The 23,863-nt window shown below is 38.6% G+C and overlaps 1 protein-coding gene across 4 annotated transcripts in view; it reads right to left on the bottom strand.

Annotated features, from left to right (window-relative positions):
- Window positions 1–23,001, bottom strand: part of LOC108672497 (ecdysone-induced protein 78C) — a 28,767-nt gene extending 5,766 nt beyond the window's left edge. For 2 of the 4 annotated variants that reach the window (XM_018160172.2, XM_018160174.2), the window contains exons 1-7: window positions 22,194–23,001; window positions 3,776–3,912; window positions 3,037–3,178; window positions 2,413–2,589; window positions 1,386–1,672; window positions 909–1,050; window positions 72–235 (exon numbers count right to left, since the gene is read on the bottom strand). In XM_018160172.2, the coding sequence (XP_018015661.1) occupies window positions 72–235; window positions 909–1,050; window positions 1,386–1,672; window positions 2,413–2,589; window positions 3,037–3,178; window positions 3,776–3,912; window positions 22,194–22,662 (1,518 nt within the window). In that variant the 5' untranslated portion in view covers window positions 22,663–23,001. Of the gene's footprint in view, window positions 1–71; window positions 236–908; window positions 1,051–1,385; window positions 1,673–2,412; window positions 2,590–3,036; window positions 3,179–3,775; window positions 3,913–4,080; window positions 4,095–22,193 lie in introns of all 4 variants that reach the window. The other 2 variants (XM_047883669.1, XM_018160173.2) reach the window with 2 other exon arrangements.
- Between the last annotated feature and the right edge of the window lie 862 nt (window positions 23,002–23,863).

Raw genomic sequence — 23,863 nt, 5'->3', positions numbered from 1 at the left:
GACAATAACTTCGCAGAATAAATAAATAAATAAATAAATGTATAAATGACCATTGTTTCTCCTTAACTCACGTCAAAGATGAGGTTGAGGTGATGTCGCGTGACGTAAGAACCGTCGGCGAAGGTTAGTGTGTTGTCTAAAGACGAGGTGACGCGACTGACGCGTGTCAGCCAGAGCTCGAAGAATCCACCCTTGATGAGGTTCAACTGGATATCTTGCCCCAACGAACTGAAACCTGGAAAAGAACATACTATTTGTACACAAATGGTATGCAAAATGTCAATTTTAGAAACATGTATATGGTATGGATTTAAATGAAATCAATACAATATGAAGAAACTTGGATAGACCGTAGAAAACAATTGCAAGTTTTAGTAGCACTTTTGACGCTCAAAGATAGACAAGAAGTGCCTGGTGAGCCATGAAATAAAAGATATTGCTTGTAGAATTTGATATTTTTAACCCTTCCTAAACTTCAATATCCAAAAACACACCTTGAAAAAGTTGACCTGCTTTATCAGTTTAAAGTATACTGATAGATTCAAAACTGTCCTCAATAATTGATTTTCAGCATGAAGTCGAACCGATTGGAATTACTCTGCTTCGGTATTTTGCTATAGGCGTCTATCTACAGTAATGTAATCTTCTACCTAGGACAACCTTAAACTGTTAATCCTGGTCTAACTATTTGGATATCGTGCACTCATGTTTTTTCCTGATCGATAATATCTACTGTACTTAACCATCTTCAATATAAAAGAATAACAATAACATGTTAATCCTGATTGATCGAGTTAAACTGTGCTCCTGCATGGTCCGGATGTGCAATATCTACTATGTTGTAATATTCTACCTAATTACTAGACAATCGAAACATTACAAGATAATATCATTTTAATCTTGTATACCTGTCAATCTTTTGGCGAATTCAACCACGGATTGTATGGATGGGCTGACACATGTCGACAATCCCTGGAAAAGGCGGATCTTCTGGTCGTCCAGCGCATCCGCAGTGCTGCTCGCTTCGTCCGGGTCGCTGATGCTTGAGTTCTGAACAAAAAGTTAAATTGTAATCTATGTTGCTCGTTGAATGAATAAATCTGAATATGTGCCTAAGTTAGGATAACTATTGCATGATTTATGAAGAATCAAAATATGGATGTAAAGATCGTGTTGTGTCTAAAGTTAGCATATCGATAAATATTTTTCTAATACTTCCGCGTGAGGCTATTGGATTATTTGGGATTCGCATATGAGAAACATTGTTTTTAATTTTCACATGTACAAAGGATATGGATGATTCGAAAGGAATACAGAAATAATTGCGAAGAATTGAATAAAAAATTTAGCACCTATTAATAAAAGTAATTTTTAAAATTACTTACAAAAAGAACGGGTTTCCGAACAAGGTCTCTAACTTTGTCCTCCGTATAGTTGCAGGTGCTGAAGTGGGCTTGTGACACCGCCATGATGAAGTCGTATATATCGGCCTGCTTGTGCTCCACCTCCATCATGGATGATGAGCTCACCACTCGTGCTCTTCCTGCTCCATCACCACCATCATCAATACAGCTCTCACTACCATTACCCATCATCACTTGGTTCACCACACCGTTGCTGATGCCGTTACTCATGGTGCTGCTCACGCCGTTGCTGGACCCGTTACTCAGCCCTGTGTAATGTTGATATCATTAAGCAAATTTGTATACATCATTCTGAATCATCATTCAATTTTATGTGTGAATTTATTTGCGTTTTATATTAAAACTGCAATATAACATCATCATTTTATACTAATCATTCAAGTCGTATCAAATTGAGAATACATTACGACACGTTCATATTCATATATCTAAAAAAATGAAAATCGTTTGATCCCGAACGGATAAATCGAACAAATAACAATTGATTTTTCGTGAAAAATTATTCTAAATTCATGGTGATTTGATTGCACGTTCACAGAAAATGTAGTCAAGTTAATGTTAAGTAAATCATACGAGCTGTTGAGGCTTACTCGTTTAATGAATTATTCTCGAACTAAATTAAACGTTTATTTGATACGCTGTAATTGTCCGACATGAAATGTTTAAGATATCTGTACCCTAATGAAGAATTGTAGTAATTTGATACAAAAGATTATAGCCTACCGAGAAAAAATTATTTTAGTCTAGTTGAAATTAAATGGGAAGGCTGATGGCTCGAAACTCCATGCAATATTGCATGTTGAGATGTGATGAAAGAAGGAGTATATATGTCTCTTGGCGAGAGAACATTTCGGGAATGCTGAGAAATGGAAGTAGTATTGTTGTGGGTATGTGCTATCATTGAGATGAAATCGCATGGAGTAGCGTGTGAAAGATATCACCTTGGGATGAAGGAAGATCACATGAGGTGGCGTGTGAAAGATATCACCTTGGGATGAAGGGAGATCACAGGCTGGAGTGTAGCCGTTGGATGAAGAGGACAGACCGGTGGGGGTAAGCGGTCCCTCGATTGCTGCAGACCCTGGCGTAGGAGGGGCGCTGGGAGACCGGGAGTCGAGGCTCTCTCGCTCTCGAGACCTTTTGGGCACTCGACCATACCGGACTGCTGGTTGTGGCAATGTTAAGTTTTAGTCGCTCTAGTCTTCTACATGGTGACAAAACCGGACAAAATCGTCACTTTTATGGAAGGGAAGTATGAAAATTTGAATTTTTGAAACGACGTAAACCAAGAATTCAAAAGTAAAGAAATGGCTAAAAATTCATCATATTTACATTAAAAGAGTTGTCAACGAAAATACGCGCAACAACAAAATATTAACTCGAGTCACTCACATTCCCAACATCAAATATAACCTCCCAACATCAACAGCGATGATATATCGGGTTGAGTTACTCACATCAATAATAACATCCCAAGCATGACAAAAATAACATTCCTAATATGAACATGTTATTTTGAGCTACTCACATCCCAAACACCAACAATAACATACACAAAATTTAAATAAAAATTTCCCACCCCAAGACCATGATGTTGACTCGAGTTACTCACAATCACGACTCATGCCGACGCTGATGCATTTCCGGAAGCGACAATACTGACATCGGTTTCTGTTGAGACGGATTACGAGGCATTTGCCGTCCCGTAGGCAGCGGTACTCTATCTGCTTCTGGATGCTGCGCCGGAAGAAGCCCTGCCCAGAAATTCAAATATTTAGAACGTGACTATTAATGTTGAAGAGAAATAAATTTTATAAGGTACGAAAGTATTTCTCTATTCGGTTTAAAACTTAATAGAGTAAGGAAAAAATAATAAATATTTTGGATGCTGCTCCGGAAGTAGCCCTGCCCAGAAATTCAAATATTAGAACGTGACGATTAATGTTGAGGAGAAAAAAATTTAAAAAGTACGAAAGTATTTCCCTATTCGGTTTTAAACTTAATAAAGTAATGTAAAAATAATATATTATAACAGATTAGTTTTACCTGTGGTTTAATGTGCAAATTTTCTATGTAATTACGTTCTCTGAACATCTAATTGTAAATAATTAATTTCGAAATCGGTCGATTCTGTAATAATGTCAGGCCTCAATTGTATTGTTGTCAGGCGTTCGCCGAATAAAACCTAATTTTCTTGGTTAAAAATAAAGGTTTATTTAGCTCCTCAATAAAACTCGTTGATATTATTGATTGACCAAAATCACGCACGCAGCAGAGAATAAAGCAATAATAATCATCATCATCATTATGAGAGCAAATTAGTGTCATGAGAATATCAATAATTGTAGCACCTTGCAGCCCTCGCAGCTGGTGACGCCGTAGTGGTAGCCTGACGCCTTGTCGCCGCAAACCTTGCACGCCACGAACGTCTTGGAGGGAGTCGAGCTCTGGGCGCTGGGGGTGCTGTCGGCCACCTGGTAGCTCTGGTCTGAAAAAGATATGAAATAGTTCATATCATTGCAAGAATTAAAACTGAGCTATAATATTTATTCGTCTGTAACAGACTTGGTAGCTCTGGTCTGAAAAAGATATGAAATAATTCATATAATTACAAGAATTAAAACTGAGCTATAATATTTATTCGTCTGTAACAGACTTGGTAGCTCTGGTCTGAAAAAGATATGAAATAATTCATATCATTACAAGAATTAAAACTGAACTATAATATTTATTCGTCTGTAACAGACTTGGTAGCTCTGGTTTGAAAAAGATATGAAATAATTCATAGCATTACAAGAATTAAAACTGAGCTATGATATTTATTCGTCTGTAACAGACTAGTTACAGAAAAAAACCGGCCGCTCTTTTGCAACGGGTAAGTTAAAAATACTAGTCGAATTGGTTACTTTTCTTCAATCGATTTGTTATGAAACTGAGCCAAAACGGCCACTCTTCTGCCACCGGCTATATTAACAAAACCTATCCGAAACGGCCACTCCTATGCAACGGGCTAGTAACAATGCTTAAGCAAAACTGCCTATCTTCTGTAACATGTTAATTGCAAAATTGAGTCGAAAAATCCAGTCTTCAGAAAGGGGGAAGGTATAAAACAAAGCCGAAACAGCCGCTTTTCTGCTACTGGCGAGTTAAAAGTTCATACCAAAACGGCCGTTTTTGCAATAGATTTGTTACAGAACTGAGCCAAAGCGGCAAATCTTCTGCAACTTCTCTTTGTTTTCTAAAATCAAAGAAAGGTTTAAAAATTGGGATTCGTTGATATCGAACATAAAAAAAACAGGGTTTGAGTGCGAGACTCAACACCTCTGCCGTCAATGGAAGTAAGCTGCAATATAAAATTTAAATGGAGGAATTATGCGTAATTCATTCATTGCACATCTACTATCAGTTAATGTATATAGGTGATATCAAAGAGTTTATACAATGCAGTGCTTCATACCATTGTATACAATGTACAAATGCTGGCTAGGTCCTGGTCAAGCAATCTTAACGACCTCAAATCGAGTATTATTATGGCCTCGTATATCGAAGAACAACTTGATATCGGGTTTTAATAATATATTTGTTAATTGGTCAAAAGTTTACTTATAGTTCAAAATTATCATTCATACAGAAAGAGGCTCAGGTTTCAACGCACCCGCTTGCGCCCACTTCATATTTCTTCAGAATTACGAGCAAGAAGTTTTTTATAAGGTGAGTTGTGGGTCTCCTGCACCGTGGCCTAGTTAGACCGCAGAGAACAGAATGAACCTCTTTTTGCTTGGAGCTCAGCGCCTCGATATATGCTTTCGATTGCTGTTCGCTTAACGCAGCGACAGCCTCAAAAAGGCCCGGTGCTGGACACTTTACGACGCTTAAGCTTGAAGTAACAATCGTGTAAAAATTCTCGCTGGGCCCATTACGAATCATTAACGTTGAAACCAATTCCTGCAGCGGCAGGAAACTGAACTGCCCAACCAAGGGCAAGAGGCAGGTACAAATATCTCTGCCATTCGCTGGTCGCTTCAAAGTTCCTGCCTCGATATGACTTTCGCTCTCGGTTCCATACAAGCAACCTTCTCTCTCGTACCATCCTTCTCTCTCACATAATTCTGGTTTGGAGTTATTTCTGCACATTTTCATACATATTTTTTCTCTTATTTTTTTGTCTTGCAGTTCCGAATTTTGGTACTGTTTCAACATCATTTCCGCATATTATTAATAAAACGTAATCATTATCACATGTATAAAAGTTTTATTTTCATGCCGTTTCGCTATCATAGAAAATATGCGTTATGACACTTGCTAAATTACACGTGGAGGCGAGGCAGGAAATAACTTTCACTAAACCTCACAAACTTTTCACTGGAGTAAGTAACTAATTTGCTGTCCAATTTTCATTGCCTTACTATATGATCGATTACATTTAAACTTACGATAATGTTGCAAATAAAAAGTATATTTTTTATTGTTAGAAACATTATTTACTAACACTGCTCATTACATTTATCTAATAAATCTTAATTAGACAAGAGAATGAATTTTAGATCAAATTGTTAAATGTGTATATTTAGACGGATTTAAATTCCTGAACGTCATCAGAAATGTTAACTTAAAAAATCTGAATGCAAAGTCGAACGTCCAGCTGTTTATAAATGACGAATTTTCACTATTATTGCGTTACATGTAAACGTCACGCAGTACATAATGCACATCAAGGCCATAAATGATGTCACAAGAGGACATAACGAGGTAAGCATTACGTTACATGTAAACGTCACGCAGTACATGATGCACATCAAGGCCATAAATGATGTCACAAGAGGACATAACGAGGTAAGCATTACGTTACATGTAAACGTCACGCAGTACATAATGCACATCAAGGCCATAAATGATGTCACATGAGGGCATTACGAGGTAAGCATTACGTTACTTGTAAACGTCATGCAGTACATTATCATGAGGCCATTAAGGCCATAAATGATGTCACAAGAGGAGATAACGAGGTAAGCATTACGTTACATGTAAACGTCACGGTATCCACTATAGGAGCATTGAGGTCAGGGACGATGCGTTAGCCACATGACGCTCGAGGCCTTGAATGTCACGTCACGAGTCTTGTGACTTGATGTCACGTTAGGAGTTCAAGTAATGCGAGTACATGACATAAGCTTATGCCACGTCACGAGTCAAGTCTTGTAACTAATGTAAACAAGAACCAACACCAGGGGCCACGGCTATAAGCTAAAAAACTGCGCTGCAACTTCTCCACGCGACAAAATTTCTTCTCGCTTCGAATCACCGACATGTGGAACAGCCTCCCCGATGACATCGTTGGCGCTCCAAGTACATATGAACGCGTTCAAGAACAGACTAGATAAAGCTATGGAAAAATATATGTTCAGATTTGAAATGCCTAGCTCCTTATCGAACCCGGTGGAAGTCTAGTAGCTACTTCAAACTATCGTCAGTCATCAAAATATCCGGCCAAATGAAACGATATTAGATCTTCTGTGAACAAGGCACGAGAAGGAAAAGAATCGGCGACAGGCCACATCAGGCCTACACTTCAGCCCCGAGATAACTATGTTATGTTATGCTATGTTATGTCACAACGAGTTACTAAATGCCTCACTGTAATGATCTCTTAACCGGGCATCATTGCCGCCAAAGTACTTGTGCCCAATGTATTTTTTCATTCAATTATTAAAAGACTTTTTTTCTCTAAGAATGCTTGCCAATGACATTTTTATTTTGGTATTTTAATGTACAAGTTATTCTATTATTTAAATTTTACAGAAGTATCCATCATTGGGTTACATAATTAATAATAACTGCGTTATAAAAAGTCATCTCTGTATTCCATAAATTTAAATGATATATTCCATCAATTGATAAAGTTTAATTCCACGACTACAAAAAATATGACATTGCATCATAGATGTCCTCAAATAAAAATAATAGGTTTTAAAGATGCCATCTGTAAATTCCAGCGCTTTTAAATGCTCTTTTCCATTTACGAATCAAGTTTGATTCCACCAATAAAAAAAATATGGCACCGGTGTATGGGCAGCCATATCGCAAGGCGAAAGGAAGTCCTAAGCTCGCATCGTTCGAGGTTTTATGGCCGCCATAAGCTGCTCTCGTCGTCCATTGTTCAACCATTCACAATTGGTTCTTCCAGTTATCCTTTGATCGCTGGTAAAAGTTGAAGTATTGAATATTTTGTGGTGAGTTTTGTCAAGAAGAATTTTATTGGTTGCACAATCAAAAATGACACAGTTGTCTGTCTGTGTGAAGTCAAATAATGGATACTTCTGTCATAACTAAATTATAAAATAATTTGTGCAATAAAATCCCGAAGCAAAAATGTGACTGGAAGGCATTCTTAGAGAAAAATGCGTTCAATAATTAAATGAAAAAAAATATTGCGCGCACATGTACAGTATAGGACAGCTGTGCAAGAAATGTTCAGTAAGAGGCAGCTGTACAAGAAATGTTAAGTAAGCGGCAGCTGTGCAAAAATGTTCAGTAAAAGGCAGCTGTGCAAGAAATGTTAAGAACGAGGCAGCTGTACAAGAAATGTTCAGTAAGAGGCAGCTGTGCAAGAAATGTTCAGTAAGAGGCAGCTGTGCAAGAAATTAAATCAGAACATAAGCGTTAAGCAGGGCCATACTGTGGCGGGCGCGGGGTGTGGTCTCTGAAAACTACTTTCATGTGCCCTTCTCCCTCGAAAATAAGAGCGCCAAATAATATGCCAAATTAGATATTTTTTCAATGGATTTGTGGAAAATTCCTATAACAGCGACTTTTGCATCTGCCTACAAACCGAATTTTTGTAGGAGTGAAGTTTGTCTCTTCCTTGGTTCTAACGGGCGCTGAGCGATTATTTTGTTTCCATGAATGAATGTATGAGATTAATTGCATGATTCACGTAAAATGATTTGTTTTGCTTTTTTTTGCTGAATTGTACATTTGGGTGTTATCTGATGACTCTATTAATATTCGAGACCATTACTCAATGATCGTTCGGAGAATGAGACATTAAGGTGTAGCTTGTATGACTTTTATGCCGCATTGAGTATTTTTATGATGTCGAGATACAGTGCAATTGCATTTGTACTGGTGCATTCAAAACATAAGTCAAAAGCTACGAAGGTCAAAAGCTTCTAATCATAAGAGAGTTCACAAATCATAAGAGAGTTCACATCACAGTTTAAGAAAATAATTTGATAAACATGTTCATGTACACAGTATACACAGCTTCGGATTCACAATTTATAGTTTAATTAGGAGGAACGTCACTTCGTATCTACGGCATCCTTAGACAAATTTTTCGTAAGTTTCAACCTGATTTTTAATGCAATGTTTCATGTAATTCAAAGGCATTACACGTCCGTATGTCGTGTGCTGTTGAAATAAGCGTGTCGTAGACACGTAACGGGACGTCATCGTACGTACGGCGCCAGCTATCAAATATTTGCTGCCAAACGTATGAGCAGCCCTTGCCAAGAAAGTTGGCTAGACAAATATATTTAATAGGGAAAAAATCCGGGAGATCAGGATTTGTCTTAATGTAAGACTGGCAGGCCTGTATATAATTGGTACATCACTGACCGATTTGTGAAGTTTTTTTATAAAAATCCACAACTACCGGTAGGCGTTTTTGGTAATGTAATAGAAACTCATAATAATTCAATAATCATATGAACGGAAAGATCTAGCAGCGCTACTGTCCTTGGCCGGATTGGTTTAATTGATACACGAGACTTTAAATTTTCGTTTACCACAATTCTGTTGTCTCAAATCCTGCATGTAGTCCCAGATCCCATCAACCTGGACCACGTCATCTTGAATCTTTTGACAACTTTCGACCAAAATTAACTTCAATGGTTTTCAAGGAAAGGTAAGTGTTAAAAAACGGTTTAAACTCACAATTACAATAAAAATCTTATTTGACTTCTAATTAATCTGGGGAAAAATTGTTTCTTATTTTTAAATAACATGTAAAAAATAAAGATCAAATTTCAATTCGTGATCCTGCCATCTACTCCCGTTCTTCAAGGGCCTCCATCGAAAAATCTAATTTCAGGTTAAATGCACATCCCGACAGATAATTGTTACAGAAAAATGCGCACTCGAATTGATCTTAAACAAACTACAGCGATAAAAAAATTCACAAATATTTAACAAATGGATTAAAATTTTTTTCTTGCCACCAATATTTACGGTTTAGATGTTTTCATTCAGAATTTTGTATGACGGCTGGTCTATCAGGAGCAGCCGTCAAAGATGGTCTAGGGTTTATGAATGAAATTATATTCGTAGCCTAACCGATATTAGTGAAGACGTTTCTCACGCGGCACAATTAATTAATTTAAAACTAAACTGCTATCATACATGAACAAAATTAATGCTCGAGATATTTAATTTGCGTATTTCAAAGGCCCAATCAAATCAAACAACAGTAACGAAGTCAATTTTATGATTGATGCAGTTCCATGAACAGGTATACTTGAATGAAGGGAAGGTAATTTTCTAACATCGATAAAACATTACTCAAACGTCCGAAAGAAGACAAAAACACGTCATCTGATGATCATATATATAACACATATATGTTACGTTTCGGATGCGATGAGTTCTGAACAATACTTAAAAACACGTAAATCCTGTTCATATTTACCTGTTCTCTAATTATCCTCATACTCTGTTACTTCTCTGGAAAATACTATTTATTCGGGGCTGGAAACCTCGCTTATAGACGCGAAGCGACTGCTCAAAAAAAACCTTTGCAAGAGTTTACAAAACGCGGCCAGAGTTTGCTCAATGTCCGGCCAGAGACGCTGAAGAGTCTGAATTTTTTTTTGAGAGGATAGGTTTCCTTGGATGAAATTGAAACGATAGAAATAGACAGTCTGTATAATTATATCGGAGCAGCAAACGCTGCTATTCTTCCTGCTATAACAGGGTAACAGGTGTTCACTTTTGTTTATTTGTCGGTAAAAACATTATTGTGTACGTGGCCAACCCTGATGATATTACATATTAGTGCTTGAATGCTATACAATTGCCGATAATAATTGTGCTGGAAATGGTGCAAGTTTCGTGATGATAGAAGTGCTAGAAATACAGATAATTTCGCTTTGATTTTTGTGCTAAAATTAAACAAAATTCAGTAAATGTCGCTGTCATTCAGTGAATATCGGTGTTGCCGGCAGCTTTCCCTGTATAACACTGGTCTGCTGTCAGTGTTGCTGGCAGCGTTCTCAGCATAACACTGGTCTGCTGTCAGTGTTGCTGGCAGCGTTCTCAGCATAACACTGGTCTGCTGTCAGTGTTGCTGGCAGCGTCCCAGGAATCCAGCAAGGCAGCGCGCGGCGCTCAGCCACTGCGTCCCGTTAGCGCACAGCGGTCATTCAACCGTGCCACTCGTGCCCACTCACCCCGCCACTCGTGCCCACTCGCCCCGCCACTCGTGCCCACTCACCCCACCACTCGTGCCCACTCACCCCGCCACTCGTGCCCACTCACTCCGCCACTCGTGCCCACTCACCCCGTCACTCGTGCCCACTCACCCGCCACTCGTGCCCACTCACCCCACCACTCCCTGCCTTTTCACCCAACCACTCCAACCTACTCACGGTCGTGCCCACTCACTTGGTCACTCCAAAGCAACTCATTATACATCTACATGTAGACCACCACTCACTTGGTCACTCCAAAACAACTCATTATACATCTACATGTAGGCCACTCCACGTCCACTCATATGCCACTCACACTGCCACTCCACGTCCACTCACCAATCCATCTAATTAAAATCCACTCAGCAGAGGCGTAATTGAGCCTCCATAGACAATAGTCAACAGCTATAGCAGAAACTTCTTATTAATTCAATTTCATTCGAGTAGTTGCACAGAGGTATCACAGATAAGTCTCAGCCAAGTTTTTTAGTAGGATAGATTTTTTGTTTATAATTGAGTAATCGACAATAATTAATTAATTAATTAATTAATGATCAATTACTGTCAATTAAGTAATGACAGTAATCGGTACAATAAAATACTATTTAAATTTTAGGAGAGAAATATATAGTCATTAAAAGTAATCATCAATGAATAACCTTCATCATAACTCTTTGTTGCGCCGTACTCGTTTGCAAAAAAATTGATCACCAGCATCGTGTCAGTCGTACCCTATTGAGAATCTCCGACGTCGTCTTGGTGGCCATAAAAAATAACGCTGGCTATTCACTGCCTATGATTTGGCTTAAATTTAAATTAGATTTTTTCGGATAATAAGAGCATGGCCACTGTTTTATTAGTGAAGGAAGATGTGCGTCATTTTCTAGTGAATGATCTTATACGTTATACCCAGGCTCCATCTAGTTGATTTTATAATTATTTGTGGGCATTGACTGAATGGTTCATTGAAACTTGGAATCTGATAACGAAGGAATTTCATCAAGCATTTCAGCGCTCAGGAAAGATTGACCGAAATCAACCATATTATTATGCAGAGAAAAATAATAATATATGATCGATCGTCATCCAAAATACAATTGGCTCATTTGCAGACGTAAAGAAAAATTTCGATTTATCTTTTATTTATTTTTACTAAACGCCCACAATTGCGAATGCACCGTCAGTACTTCAGTTGAACGAAAAATGCATCTTTTAAACTCTAAGTGTGTGAGCATAAATTTTGCATTGATGGACATGGGGTTTAGGGTAACACGCAGCTGCACATGTTACCCTAAACAAAATCCCTTCACTTTAAGGGGCACCATCTCGAAGGCTGAAAGAATCCAAAAAATAGAATAATAAACAGGCACCTGACAACTGCAGGCAGTCATAAAGCGATTACCTTATCTTAAAACGGAAAAAATCTTTAGCACGAAAGGATGCAACTGAAGCAACTAAGCTTGCGATACCAGTAGGATTTAGCACTGAAGTCTTGACATGAACTAAAATAAAAAAAATCGCAGCGCCAGAGGTGCGTAAGCGTTTCCGCTTGGATGAACACGCAAGCCTTCCCTGGTCGCCCCGCTCATAAAAGCTCTTGTCCGACAGCTCTCTCATCCAGTCCCGAAACGAAAATCAAAAAGATTTTCTTCACCAGAGAGCAGGAAAATATTTTTTACCAACTGATTCTATTTTAATTCCTTGTGAGTAGTTGAGAGAAGGATAATAGCACTTTCGTGCGAAACAGGAAAATATTTTTTCAAACAACTTTTATTTAAATTCTTTGTGAGTAATGAAAAGTTAATTGAGAACACTTTCTTGTGGAATCTCTGTTACTTCACACAAAACGAGTGATAATATACCTACAAATCAAATGCCCGATGGAAAAAATTACGCGCCCGAAATTATTTGGAGTTTGGGTTTGTGGCAACAAAACTTTAGCAACCTCAATGGAGTTCCATTGAATGGACGACAAAATTCAATAAAACAGCAAGTGAAGTGACTGTGCGTTTAGTTTTCATAAATTAGATAAAATTTTATGGGATAGTTTATGTTGGCATGAATTTATACGAAGGCAGTTGAAATATTATGCCAACTTCTGGCAACACAAAACACTGACAATCTCTGAAGCCTTCCGATAACATTAGATAGATAGAAATAAATTAAAAGTATTAAAAGCTTATATATGCTTTTAGAAAACTTCAAGAAGACGTCGATCAAAAGCAGAACATGCAACAAAATAACAATGAAAAAAACACGCACATTAACTACCACTTTACAGGATGATAACGGAGCTGCAGAACATGTGAGTGGTGTGAAGATGGCAGGGAAGTTGGTGCATGTTTGCCCAGTGAAAGGCGCCCGCTTCACTTGCAGCTCGCGCATTTCTCGATGTCAGGAAACACATTGCGCTGTCCGCGTTTTGCATTCCCGCATCCGCATTAAATATTATTCTCAGATCGTTGCAGCCGCTGCATGGGCGATGACCATGTTTTGCTCGTACTACTTTCAACGCGGATGAGAGGAAACTGAAAGAATTACTTCTTGTATAGCTTTTATAAAGCACTTTAATTTATATTAAGGTTGTTTTTGAAACAGGTTATCTGCATGAATAATTTATTAAGGTGTAATTTTAACGGAGGGAAATTGCAATTCAAGTTACTGTTGAATCATATGTATAAAATTAATTTTATCCCAATTTTCTATTGTTAAAGTTTATGAATTTAATGATGGAATAATTTTGAATAAATTTTTAATAATTGATAATTTTGTTCAATGAGTTATGTCTTTTCTAAAGATTTTCACTAGCTGCATTCGGCGACTTGCTAATGAGTACTCATCACTACTGGTAGCAACACTCGACGGTAGTTGCCATTTAGCCACGCACACTTCCAGCTGCAGCAGCAGAACGCACCGCTGCACAGCCATAATGATTCATTGCAGTCTAATATCGCTGCTAGCTAACAAAAGCTGCAATACAGATGCTTGAAATTGTGGCAAGGCTGCAGATGTTCGAGCCGAGACAGCGGTGCATCAGCCTAATATCTTGGCTGCACTATAGAAGTCAGTGCCGAGGCTGCGGTGCATCAGCCTAATATCTTGGCTGCACCACAGAAGTTCGCGCCGATGCTGCGATGCAGCAGCCTAATATCTTGGCTGCACAACAGAATTTCGTGCCGAGGCTGCGTGCACTAGCATTATATCTTGGCTGCACCATAGAAGTTCATGCCGAGTCTGCGGTGCACTAGCCTAATATCTTGGCTTCACAACAGAAGTTTGTGCCGAGGCTGCGGTGCACTAGCCTTATATCTTGGCTGCACAAGAGAAGTTCGGGTCGATGCTGCGGTGACAGAGCCTAATATCTTGGCTGCACAACAGAATTTTGAGCCGAGGCTGCGGTGCACTAGCCTTATATCTTGGCTGCACTTCATGCCGAGACAGCGGTGCACTAGCCTAATATTTTGAATGCACAACAGAAGTTCGTGCCGAGGCTGCGGTGCACTAGCCTAATATCTTGAATGCACAACAGAAGTTCGTGCCGAGGCTGCAGTGCACTAGCCTAATATCTTGAATGCACAACAGAAGTTCGGGCCGAGGCTGCGGTGCAGCAGCCTAATATCTTGGCTGCACCACAGAAGTTTGTGCCGAGGCTGCGGTGCAGCAGCCTAATATCTTGGCTGCACCACAGAAGTTTGTGCCGAGGCTGCGGTGCAGCAGCCTAATATCTTGGCTGCACAACAGAAGTTCGTGCAGCACAGAACCTGTTGTGAGCTCACAACATGAAAGTGGCAACTCGCGCACAAAGCATTCCCCTTCCTCCCCCTGACGTCGGGGAACGCGGAGAGAGGGAAGTGTTAGAGCGAGGGCAGATGGGGCACTCGGCAATATCTGGCATTTAAGCAGGCGACATTTTTCATAAACCTGAACTTTAAAATTGATATGAGAAGATCTAGTTGTCAATATGAAAATGTTCAGGCTTAATTTTAGGGTTTCAGTTATTTTCTTCAAATCGCTCATCTTACAATTATCTAATTTCATCGCGAGAGGAGATTTTTTCGCACGTCACGAACGCATTGATACAACTCTATCGAAATTTTACTTTACATTAGTGAATTACAAAATATCTATAGAAATTGATCGAATCTAACAAATTTAACAACCTAATTCGTCTTAAAAACCACAGGCAAATGATTATAAAACGTAACACGTTTACTTATCACTATATCAGCTGATACAATGGACCAGTATATCTACCCTCGAGATGAATATCGCAAAAAACGCAGCCTTCATGGTAATAAATTCAAAATAACGCATCGCGTTTACTGGATCAAGGTATACATACGTAGCATGATTAACACCACTACGTGAGAATTGGATAAAAAATTGTACATGCGACAAACTCAACAACAGACAGTTTGACTAAGTATATTAATCAACGGGAAATAAGGTAGTATTGTTGTAAGTGTTTTAGATAAGTAAACGACTCTTGTTCGATTATTTCTACTTACGATTAAAAAAAACTTCATTTAAAACAAATTTTAGGTGAGTGCTGACTAATGCAAAAAGCAGTAAACAGTCAATCAATGGAATTTGAGTTTCTACGAGTACAGTTATTACCCGAGCTCAAGCTGAGACAGAAGAAACCGGGGTTCGTGAAAATATCCATCAATGCTTTGATTTCACAGCTTACTTCGAAGCTCATGCAAATGTAAACATTATAATTCAGGGAAAATGTGCACAAATTATCCTTGCGGCCGCAATCATGCTTAATTTGCTTTTTTCACAGCAACTAAAATCATGAGTTACTTTGAAATAATATGGGCCGAAATTGTAAACATTTAATAATTTCGAGCAAATGTATTTTCCAAATATTGCAATATAAAAGAAAATAGTGTAAATAAAATCTATGAAGATAAGGTGCAGAGCTTTTCCTTTATTTCATATAATCCTTATCTTACCCCACACAATTACTTGCAGTGCTGAAGAAAATGACAGCGCTTAGGACCAGGCATTCTGGCGAGTCTAATAGGAAGGCATGATGTTGGTAGGGCTGATGGCAGGGCTGGGGTAGAATACGCTGGAAGAGCAGGGTGTAGGGCAAGCAGGTAGAGCTGGGATAGAGTAAGGGGGCATATGGGGATTAGATAGAGTACGCTGGAAGGGCAGGGGGTAGGGGGAGCTGATAGGGCTGGGATAGAGGAAGGAGGGTATAGGCAGGGCTGGAGTGGAGTAAGGGGAGGTGCAGGTGGGGCTTGGATAGAGTAAGAGGGAGGGAGGAGGGTAGGGATGGGGTAGAGTACGCTGGAAGGTTATTGTGCGAGAGGTTCATTGCACCCGAGACGCTTGTCAACCCTAGACGCACTCGGCCCAATGCTGAGCTTTTACGTGGGCTTGTGTCACTCCCAACCCTAGAGGCTCTCGGCCCAATGCCGAGCTGTTACGTGGGCTTGTGTCACTCCTAACCCTAGACGCACTCGGCCCAATGCCGAGCTGTTACGTGGGCTTGTGTCACTCCTAACCCTAGACGCACTCGGTCCGATGTCGAGCTGTTACGTAGGCTTGTGTCACTATTAACCCTTGATGCACTCGGCCCAATGCCGAGCTGTTACGTAGGCTTGTGTCACTCCTAACCCTAGACGCACTCGGTCCAATGCCGAGCTGTTACGGAGGCTTGTGTCACTCCTAAGTCCTAACCCTAGACGCACTCGGTCCAATGACGAGCTGTTACGTGAGCTTGTGTCACTCCTAACCCTAGACGCAATCGGCCCAATGCCGAGCTGTTACGTGGGCTTCTGTCACTCCTAACCCTAGACGCACTCGGCCCAATGCCGAGCTGTTACGTGGGCTTGTGTCACTCCTAACCCTAGACGCTCTCGGCCCAATGCCGAGCTGTTACGTGGGCTTGTGTCGCTCCAATGCCGAGCTGTTACGTGGGCTTGTGTCACTCCTAACCCTAGACGCACTCGGCCCAATGCCGAGCTGTTACGGAAACTGATGGCGTAAGATCGCGTCATGAGCCTCAGCTCAGGAGCAGACAAGAGGAGGCCATTGTATGGGCCTAACACCCTTGTTTACATGGTCCTTTGTATCTTTTAAACAACTTATAGTTAGGTACACAGCTGTCAAAAATAAATATTATTGTGTCAAGTTGAAGTCTCGTTATTAATGCATGCATACGGCCAGAGAGTCACGTCGAGTGCTGGAACACAGAGGCGGGCGCTTGTGTCTGCGCAGAGACAGGATATTCACCCGAGAAGAATGACTTAAACGATCGTGATTTATTTCCGATTCCGTTGAAATAACTATATTCATTTCTTGAATAAATATAATTTAAATTCATAAAATAAACGTTGTTTTAGACGTCAGATGACTGCTGGGAAATGTGTTTGCTGTATCCTGTAGAAAACTAACTGTAGAAAACTGTATTAAGAGTATAAAATAATTACGAGTATAAAATTGTAATATTCAGAAGGCTCTCAGTTTGTACCCACAAGTTAATGAATGGATTTTCCGTAAACACTTTGAGATTAAAATGCATAAATGATCACAAGTGGGTCATCTTTCCGTATTACTAGGTCCCTTTAATAGAAAATATATGCAATTAGTGCTCAAAAAATGAAAAGTGTGTACGAGCATCACGAAAATATATTTACCTGGAACATTTTTTTATTTGGCTAATTTAAATAACCATCAACAGAATAGTGAAATTATATCGATTAAATGGCTTTGATTTCATGAATCCCAAATAGAAATGTAATTGGAACGATTTGTTCAGTTTGGAGTTTATGAACGTTTTTTGCAACTAAATTAAGTATGAATCGATGTATGTTTATTATTTTTACCAAATAAATAATTTTCGGATCCGTTAACGTTCTTCCACGCTTTCTTATAAAAAAATTAAAAATAAATGACGGATTTTATGCAAAAAGCTCTTCTCAAGCTCATGGAGATTATAAAAATTCTTGTTCAAAGCAGTTATTTCCGTACTCTCTGTTGCATTGTTGCTCAAGAAACTCAAATTGAAGCAGCGTTGTTAAAATTATCAAAGTTATCTGTAATTATAGCGAACGTTAATCCCCCATTAACTATACGCAAGGATTGTTAGTGTAAATTTAGTTTAGGGAATTGTCCTAAGACGAAGTGTTTTGAATTCAATTATTCCAGAATTTGGCATTTGTGTAAATAGGATAACATCGTCTGCCACATAACATCATCGAATGATCAATCTGGGTAATGAGATACACACGCTGATCTCAATAAAGTAAAATGTTGCAAAATGGCTCAAACAAATCAGCAACAAATGCGGCAGTTCCCAGGTAAACTTGAAAATTTAAATTTGTAAATATTTCCGACCAGAGGTGCTCGGCTGTCTTACGAAATTAGCGCTCTGTACACGCCACATGCATCATCAATCTCATGAGGCCATAGCTTGAAATGTATTCTCCTTGAAATCACACGCTTTGTATTTAACTTTTACGAATCATTGCATTATTTGCACTGGAAAGAAAGTCTTTCAAAATTACCCCGTTACGAATATTATATTTCCTGTGTCAGGCCCTGCTCTGACTGTAGCGGCAGAGTCATGGTATAGAGTCGTTGTAGCGGCAGAGTCATGGTGTAGAGTCGCTGTAGCGGCAGAGTCATGGTATAGAGTCGTTGTAGCGGCAGAGTCATGGTGTAGAGTCGCTGTAGCGGCAGAGTCATGGTGTAGAGTCGTTGTATAAGAGAGAGGAAGAGAGAGGAAGAGAGAGGAAGAGAGAGGAAGAGAGAGGAAGAGAGAGGAAGAGAGAGGAAGAGAGAGGAAGAGAGAGGAAGAGTTCTTTCTAAAAAGAGCCGAGGTTTGACGAGCTGAGCCGACCGGTTCTTGGAGACCATGGCAGCGGCGGCCGCAGCTGGCTAGAGATGGTCCAGGTAAAAGGTAACCAGTCGGGAATATGAAGTGTACTTTGGGAATGAACGATCACATGTGGAACAGGGGTTGTCTGTTCTGGGGAAAGTCTGAAGTATTATCAAGTGATTTTTTGGGAAAAAATGAACGTTTTTTTTATTTTTTTTTTTCTATTTTACGAATTGTAAAAAAATATAGGCGCCAATGTGCATAATGCAAATATAATAGAAACTCGAACTGTTTAATTTATTAAGTAATTTTCAAATGGTAACCTGTTTTCAAAGATTAAAATAATTCTAAATGTCATACGCAAATATTTTCATCCGAATTATTATTTTCATACAGTGAAGGACATTCTTAAAGAACATATTATTATAATGCATGTTAAAAAAAGTATACAGTAAACATTACTAATAATCAGAACACCGCCACGATTATTCTTACATATTGTACGTAAATGCACCATACCCATCATTTTTCATTATTTATGACGCAAGGAGAAGCGAATGTAAACTAGCGGCAGGAAGTACAATTGCCCGAACAACAGTACGGCAATTACAGGTTACGGCGCGTCTTTGGAGCTACAAGCTCCTGAATATGTTGAGCTCAAAACTTCCGGGATGTTGACTCACTTCATCTCAAAGTATAGTTGATGTGAGCCAACATCTTCCTTGTTGATGTGAGCCAACATCTTCCTTGTTGATGTGAGCCAACATCTTCCTTGTTGATGTGAGCCAACATCTTCCTTGTTGATGTAAGCCAACATCTTCTAACGCCGCTGGAGGAACTCAAGCACTCAAATTGTGCGCTTATCATGCATAATTGTTTTTCTCAAATAGACATACCAACCTCTGACTCCCATTGCAATATACAAAAAAAATAGAAAAATACCCTTCAATATTCTTATACTTAAACTAACTTTGACATAAAAACTGATAAACAAAGTGATATTCTTTATTAGGAGTTGCCAGCACTAAGTTGACTTCCATTGCAATGTACAAAAAAATAGAAAAATACCTTCAATATTCTTATCCTTAAACTAACGCTGACATAAATACTAATAAACCAAGTTATATTCTTTATTACTAGTTACCGAAATTTAGCTCCCATTCATATTGCATCACCGGAATTATTCGGCTCGTACATAATGGCTTCCTGCGCGCCGAGTCTCAGATTGAGCCAATATGCAAGCCTCTATCGATATTAATGGAAGTGAAAGGAAGCGATGCTTTAGGAAGCCTGCAGCGAACCACAGCTTCAAGACGGTACACTTGTATGAGAGAGATATTCTTCGCGCGCGTTCTATTTTATAGCATTCTAATAATTCTAATAGCATTTTATGTTTAAAATGATGCGTGTCATTAACTCGTAATCTAAAATTAAAAATTCAACGTAATAGTCAACGATTTTTCTTTCATTATTTCATGTCCAACGTTTAAAGTCTTCGAATTAAATTCGAGAGCGTTTCATTTTATTAGCATTTTATGTTCGAAATGATGCGTGTCATTAATGCGGGATCTCAAATTAAAAATCCAACGTAATGATTAACGATTATCCATTTATTATATCATGTCCAACGTTTAAAGTATTCGAATTAAATCTTGAATGGATGATTTCAGGTTCATCTGTTTCTTTTTCGCTTATGAATATATAATTGATCAGGTACGAGACTAACGAGTCCAATTATTCATGAATAGAACATTCATCCCTCGATCCGCGCAATGTATGCATGCATTATGGGTGCGATATGCGATACATATTTTTGGGTATAAAATAGAAGCATTACAAAACGTATTGAAGCAACTGTGAAAACAATTATATACATAATACCTATCACATAATAAAGTATTTCTATTCATATGTAAATTAAATGACCTTTTTTTAACATTGAAAGCTAGTAACTGAAATGTAGACGGTGGCAGAAATTGTGCACAATATACATCATGGAAGGGAAATTAATGTGTAGAGGCGTCAGTGTAGCCATTTTTTTGTCGAGATCATTTTGGCAGCTTAGAAAGTCAGGGAGTAGACGTACAAGCGTGCACCATGATAGCGATGTTCTAGTCATCCTGGGAGTAGATTTAGCGTATGGCGTGTAGATAGATTCGTGTGTGAGTAGATTCAGCATATAGAGTGTACATAGATTCGTTTGTGAGTAGATTTACCGTATAGCGTGTGGATAGGTTCGTGTGTGAGTAGATTCAGCATATAGAGTGTACATAGATTCGTTTGTGAGTAGATTTAGCGTATAGGGTGTGGATAGGTTCGTGTGTGAGAAGATATAGCGTATAGCGTGTGGATATGATTCGTTTGTGGGTAGATTCAGCATATAGAGTGTACATAGATTCGTTTGTGAGTAGATTTAGCGTATAGCGTGTGGATATGGTTCGCGTGTGAGTAGATTTAGCATATAGAGTGTACATAGATTCTTTTGTGAGTAGATTTAGCGTATAGCGTGTAGATAGATTCGTGTGTGAGTAGATTTAGCATATAGAGTGTATATAGATTCGTTTGTGAGTAGATTTACCGTATAGCGTGTGGATAGATCCGTGTGTAAGTAGATTTAGCATATAGAGTGTAGATAGATTCGTTTGTGAGTAGATTTAGCGTATAGCGTGTGGATAGGTTCGTTTGTAAGTATATCGAGAGTAAAGCGTTTAGATGGATTCGTGTGTGATTAGATTTAGCGTTTAGCGTGTCGATATATTCGTTTGTGAGTATATTTAGAGTATAGCGTGTAGATAATACATGTGTGAGTAGATCGATGTGTAGATATATTTCGATGCGCGAATATTCGTCTAACAACGTTTCAGATGCTGCGTGCAAAATTTTGAACGATTTCTCATCGTCAAAAGAAAATCCTAACATCTAAAGACAATGCTCGGTAGAAATAAAGCTGTCGAAATAAACAAATTGTTGTTAGGAAGAAATAAATTTAATTACACGAGATAAGTGGCAGAACATTGAAAAAAAGTATAAACTTAAACACGTTATAGACTACCGTTTAGTAGGAAAGTCAAAGAAAGTATGTTTTCTACAACTTTTTTGATTGCCAAAGATTGATTGATTTTTAAGCCAAAGTTTAGTTCACTAAAGTTTGCGACTAAACAGGAATTGTCTTCAAGTTTGCAGCCGAACGACGCCACTCAGTGACACGCGCTTCAATAAGACATTACTTGAAAGAAAATAATAATAAAATATATTTCACTTCATATTTCTCACTGGCTCAGTCATGAATTTTCGCCAGAATGAATAATCATTTCCCTGATTCTTTTTCGAAGAAAGCGGTAGAAAAACTTTTTTCTTACGTCGACTAGTCCTTGGAGTTCAAAATTTGCAAATGCGTTTTTTTAATTCATATACATGAAATTTTAATACATGATCTAAGTTCATTAATTAGTTAGCAAGCCTCACCTGACTTGATTATGATGGGCACTTTACTGTGTTGTCTGGCCGACTGCGTGTCACAGCGCGGGCTGAGTGTCGGTGCGGGACTGGGGGGCGTTTGTTGTAGAGATGAAGGCACCGCGGCATCAGAAAAAGACGTATATTTTGACTCTTCGCTGGTGAATGGCGATGAGTAGTCGGTGGACATTGGTTCATACATGCTGCTGTCTTGCCGTTCATTAAAATCTTCTTTCTTGATGGAGACTGGAGAAAACAATGAGTCGGAAGTCATGGACTCGAAGAGACCCTCTGCATCGCGATCGTTCAAAAAGTCGGGCTCCTTCTTTGATACGGAAGGGGGAGGCGTTGACGAGTCGAAAAAGGACAAGTTGAAGTCGGTGTTGGTATCGAAAGTAACTTCGGTGGTAGAAACTTTAACTCCGGGAACTGCGGTTCCTAAAGAGTTGAGACTTGGTTCCATTTTGAAGACATCCATGGTGAGTGAATTCAATTTTTAGTGTTTCTACAATTTTTCAAAGACAAGACAAAGCAAATTAATTTTTCCACAGAATATTATTCTAATAAGATATTACTAATCTACTGGATGATGCTCGCTGAATTTTATTCTTTATGTTTTTATACAGCCGCACTAAAGAAGATTTCCAACACTGAATGACTCCTTTTTTCTTTGACGTCATCACAACACCAATTTTTCTCTGAAAAACACCAATGCGCTCGGAGACATGATTTTCGAATTACACCGAGAAACGAAATTGTCCTCACTTCTACTGAAAAATTATTTGATGGCTAATACCGAATCATCTTGAAAAAATTCTGTGAAGGAACAGAAATTAAATGTGAGTGTAAAAATTTTTAAAAAAATTAACAATTTTTTTTAAAAAATTAACACTCTTGAAACGAAAGAATAAACTCGAGGGAAGGACGGGCGATTCATTTGCCAATGGATGATAAAAATCTCTACACAAAAGAAATTTTAAATTTCAATTTACAACGCATTCGAAATTTTTTACACGGCGCTATCAACGAAAACCATTACCAGAACATCATGTTCACTATAGTATATGACATTCATACATTGCATTGTACCTGCATTGTCAACTAGCAGGCTAAATCAGCCTTGCTCGTGATAAAAAATGATAATCGTTGCAATTCCAGAATCCTGTTATACCAATAGCTATCATCGCGAGTCTCAGTAATCGCGAACCCAATAATCCTGAACACAGTTGATAATTTTTATAATCGAGTAATTGATGAATGACCCGTTCAAACCTAAATTTGGCATGGAACTCACATTCAAGTCCTGTTTCAAAATTTAATGACACTTTCCAACGTAAAATTTATAAATTTATTTTAAATCCAATGTGTCTATCAATTTTTCAATATCACAAAATTTCACCATTTAAAATAAAATTTCCCGAAATCTGTAACGCCCGATTTGCCTCGATGTATTTACAGTACCATACTTCAAATACACAAGCAAACAAACTTTCAAGCTTTAGCCTATATGTGTAAGATATACAGCAGATTTATAACTGCCAATCATTTACTAATTTAATTTTTTGCAAGCTGCAAAGTTTCAAAACTTATCTATGATGCAATAAAATTGACCCAGATTTTCCAACTCTAATTTCATCCTTGCAAGTCGTGAACTCGATCTCCATTCAAAGAACAATTCA

The sequence above is a fragment of the Hyalella azteca genome, unplaced genomic scaffold, assembly GCF_000764305.2.
Source record: "Hyalella azteca isolate HAZT.00-mixed unplaced genomic scaffold, Hazt_2.0.2 contig13457, whole genome shotgun sequence".
In the NCBI taxonomy this organism is placed as follows: Eukaryota; Metazoa; Arthropoda; class Malacostraca; order Amphipoda; family Hyalellidae; genus Hyalella; species Hyalella azteca.
Note: the sequence above shows the minus strand (reverse complement) of the source record. Positions and strands in the feature narration are given on the sequence as shown.